Source organism: Diaphorina citri, unplaced genomic scaffold, assembly GCF_000475195.1.
Source record: "Diaphorina citri unplaced genomic scaffold, Diaci psyllid genome assembly version 1.1 scaffold1670, whole genome shotgun sequence".
In the NCBI taxonomy this organism is placed as follows: Eukaryota; Metazoa; Arthropoda; class Insecta; order Hemiptera; family Psyllidae; genus Diaphorina; species Diaphorina citri.
Window position 1 is genome coordinate 12,572 of NW_007379096.1, and position 4,466 is coordinate 17,037.

A 4,466-nucleotide genomic window follows, 5' to 3' on the forward strand; every position below is an offset into this window, starting at 1 on the left:
CTTGAGGTATTTTGTATACCTCCTTTTCCCATTGAAGAAACATTGACTTTGGTTGATATCTGGATGAGTGACTGTCCGATTTTTACCAAAATTTTTACAGTCATCGGAATAGCATACCAAATTTCTTCGCTCTACAACAAACCGTTCTTGAGATACCTAGATATTTTGTATACAACCTTTTCCCATTTAAACGTGTAGTACATACTGATATGTCTAATAGTTCCATTCTAAAAATTGTAAGAAGAAACTCCATTTTTGGGAAACAAGAAAAGAGACATTTATTTGAAAAGGGTGAACGAAGACTGACTCCTTACTTCACAATTCTGGCCAGAATTTTCTCATTTGGTATATATCAACCTTCCCCCCCGTAATGTGTGGGCCGCATCTGGTCCACATGTCTAGTGTGATTTCTCAATTATTTAGCCTTAAGATACCATATGTTTTTTACTTACAATCACACGATGCGCATTTCGATCATTGGATCATCATCAGGTGGATATGTCAATATTTTACGAAACACTAACGAAAAAGCACGTATATCGGTCAATGCCACTAAGATTGTGCGCTTGCAGGGCCTTTCCTGGTTGAGTCCATTGCTGATCTGTTCATGTACCAGGTGGAGGGCTGTTGTGGTACTGCGGTTTTTGCGAAATCCATGTTGGTGGTCTTCAAGTGTGGTGTTATCATTGATATGTGGGAGTAATAGAGAGAAAAAAAAACAACAAAGTTGAAGTTTGCAATCAACTTTGTTGTTTTTTCAACTATGGCGTGACGTCACGTGCAGTGTTGTCAAAATATTAGCACTCGCCGCGCGGTAAAAAAAAAAAATCCTCAACAAAGTTGAAGTTTGCAATCAACTTTGTTGTTTTTTTCAACTATGGCGTGACGTCACGTGCAGTGTTGTCAAAATATTAGCACTCGCCGCGCGGTAAAAAAAAAAAATCCTATACATACTTATGAAATGTTATTTCTTTAATGTTGTTTGTTATGTTATTTCTTTGTTTAATACAAGGTTCATTTTCATCCGTGAACGACCAGCTATCCCGTTCAAGCTGCGACCGGCGCTGCAAATCAAAGGCGGGATTGCAGAGTCATCCTGCAGAGGAACAGTTCAGTGCTATCCCGGTATGGTCCAAGGACGCGACTGTAACAATTTGGTTAAAATCGAATAATCACTCATTAAGATATCAACCAAAGTCAATTAGACTTACTTTATCATGGACACTCGTTGCTATCTTGAAAGCCCAGGAGAGGTTAGGTAGTAGAACAGCCGCGGTAGACAGTAATCCTTCGAAAAGCGCGAGTTCAAACACAAAATATCTCGGCAAATACACGACGGATTTTAAAATCGAAAACAGATTTGTGAATGTGATTTTTGTCCGCTTCGTTTTATTTATGTTAGGTTGAATTATTTTTTACATGAGAATCCTCAATTAGTCCTTCATGTCTAAGGTTGTGTCCGATCCATTCTGTCCTTCTTTTTGCTATGATGCTGGTGCTAGCAGCATTGGAGCTCTCTGATTTGTACTGACACGCGTCGTCATATTTGGACTTTATATAACTATGCAAAGTTAGGAAAGATTCTACCATTTTAAAATTAGGCAAATACTCTGGATTGAGCTGAATTTCCAACATGTTGATTGTATGATTGTATCAACTACCTCTATGAACGAGTCCTGAATAGCATCAAGACATTTTACTTTACCTTTCAAGCTTCTGAACGTCGAAGAGTCTGCTGAAGTAACGTTTTTAGCAAGGTCATAACATTATTGAAGAACAGCGGAGAGAGAATCTCTCTTTGCAATGTGACTTTTGAGTTCAGCTTGTTTACCGGCCATTTTGTAATGGCGTAACGTGGCTTTGTTACAAGGTACAAAGGGAGGCACTAGAGGGAAAACTTCTATGGCAAGAGACAAGTAGAGTTCTGTGATGGTGAATCTGTGTTGGTGAAGAAATATGTAGGGAGGAAGAGCAAATGGGTTTCAGGAAAAATTGTTTCTAGGAGTGGTCCTGTTACTTATTATTATTATTACGTAGTCGTCAGCTCCCATGGCGTAGTGGTCACTGCACTCGCCTTGCACGCGGGAGACCCGGGTTCGATTCCCGGCGGGGTCAAGAAATTTGCACGTTTCTTTTGAGTTCAGTTTTCGATGAAAATTTCAAAACCAAAATTCGAAGAATTTGACGCTTTTGGGGGCCCGGGACATTTGTTTCAATTTAACTCCACCTCTGCTTTTGTCAGGGACTATTCGTTTGCTAAAACAGATCATCTATTAAGTTATTGATGAACACATTTTTTTGTCGAGTGGATTGGAACACATCGCATGCCTTCAGGTACAGTCCATTTGTCAAGGGTCTAGGTTTATCTTGCCCTTGGGATCAATTTCATTTGAAGAAACCATTTCTCTCCTCAGGGACACGACACAACGGCCGGGGTAGCCTCATGGACTCTGTACGCTCTGGGACATCATCCCGCCTTCAGGTACCTTATCAAGGGTCTAGGTTTACCTTGCCCTTGGGATCAATTTAATTTGAAGAAACCATTTCTCTCCTCAGGGACACGACACAACGGCCGGGGTAGCCTCATGGACTCTGTACGCTCTGGGACATCATCCCGAAATTCAAGAGAAAATTGTTCAAGAGGCCGAATCAGTGGGCTTCTACGACGGACCTGTAACGATTCAAACCCTCGCCAGTATGGATTACCTGGAGAGATGTATCAAGGAATCCATGAGGTTGTACCCACCAGTACCTGTCATCGCGAGACAACTCTATGCACCGCTCAAAACACGTGAGTCAAATATTCGGCGCGAACGACACAAGAGGGTTCTCCCTGCTTTTAGAGACCAAGCACAAAATGGTTGACTGCGGTTCAGGACGAGCCAGTTAAAGATGGCTGCACTTCCATGTAATGGTTTACCGTCATAACTTTTATTAAGTGTGAAGTGTAATTCTTTGCAACTCTACCACTTGGCTTCTTATGGGTCTCCCGTTAATGAACGAAACCCCCTTTCCAATGGGTGAAATGGATTCTGGCTAAAGTCTGGCTGAGGGATGTTAAACAGAGAGTAGGCAAACCAGCCTAGCTAGCTGGCAGTTTTCAAAGGGTTCTCTCTGCTTTTAAAGAACAAGCACAAGTTCTCACGATAATAGCAACTTATCTAAATGAAGACTGTTCATGTTGCAGCTAACATGCTGGTACCAGCCGGATGTTCTATTTTCATTAACGTGTTTGAGCAACACAGGATCCCAGAATACTTCCCCAACCCTCTTGAGTTCAATCCGGACAGGTTCCTGGAGAAATTCAAACATCCTTATGCTTATGTACCGTTCAGTACCGGACCTAGGAATTGTATTGGTAAGTTCAGAGAAAAATAGAAAGTATTAATAATAATGTAGCAGTTGTTTCATTGCTACGAAATAAAAACGGTGGTGAAACACTCATCTAAAAATACTACTAATAATAATAATAAGAAAGTAAAAAACGTAGATTAGCGACTGAGAGCAATCTCCATGGTCGAGTGGATATTACACTAGACTAGCACACCGGAGGTCCTGGGATCAATGGTAATACGAATATTTGATAATTTTTTATCAAGAAATTTTGGAGCTAAAAAGCTAATTTATTTTCCTTATGAGAAAAACCAAGTGTAAGTGTAACAAGTTTTAACTTCTAAGGCCAGCCACTCACTATCAGGTAGACCTGACAGGTCCGTCTATCAGGTCTACCTGATGAGCACACACTATTGGGCGGACCTGATTTCAGATTAGGTGTAACTGTCGTCAGGTCTACCACCTGATAGTGAGTGGCTGGCCTACTACACCAATTCTCAATGTCAAAATGGATGTTTTCTTCTCTTTCCCTCAGGTCAAAAAGTAGCCATGATGAGTCAGAAGATTCTCATAGCCAAAATACTCAAGAGATATGTCGTCGGATCTACAGTCAAACCGAAAAACCTGAGACTGGCTCAGAATATTGTACTTGAAAACGAGGGTGGAGTCATTCTAACTCTCAAACAAAGATGTGATAAAGACTCTTCTAGGGAGTCAGAACTCTCTATGGGCACAGAATCCTCGATGGACAAAGGATCTTCTACAGATGACAGCCTATGATACTCGTAGTCATGTTGTTGTTGTTGTTGTAGCAGCAGGGGCCTCCTCATTATGCATCCCCAGCTCCATCCGTCTCATCTGTGGGGAGTTGCAGGAATATTGCCACCTCCCTAGGATGGACCCAAAGGTCAATTGGTGTCAGGTTGGTGGGATGGGCACTGCAGGTGAAAAGATGGTGGACGTCATGGGGACTCTGTTGACTACAGCTGCATACCAAATTTCAAGTCTAGCTCTTACCGTTCTCGAGATATTTTGTTTACAGACAGTACAGACACACAGACAGAAGGACAGACAGACACACACACGGACCAATGGCTGAAACTTTGGATTTAGGCTCTAGGGACCTCAAAACT

At 41.6% G+C, this 4,466-nt stretch overlaps 1 protein-coding gene across 1 annotated transcript; it reads left to right on the forward strand.

Annotated features, from left to right (window-relative positions):
* Window positions 1-2,537: 2,537 nt before the first annotated feature.
* LOC103516810 (cytochrome P450 4C1) lies at window positions 2,538-4,159 on the forward strand. The gene is made up of 3 exons (XM_026829108.1): window positions 2,538-2,791; window positions 3,188-3,358; window positions 3,869-4,159. The coding sequence occupies exons 1-3, from the start codon at window positions 2,698-2,700 to the stop codon at window positions 4,111-4,113; spliced, it is 510 nt and encodes a 169-aa protein (XP_026684909.1). The 5' UTR covers window positions 2,538-2,697; the 3' UTR covers window positions 4,114-4,159.
* The last annotated feature ends 307 nt before the right edge of the window (window positions 4,160-4,466 follow it).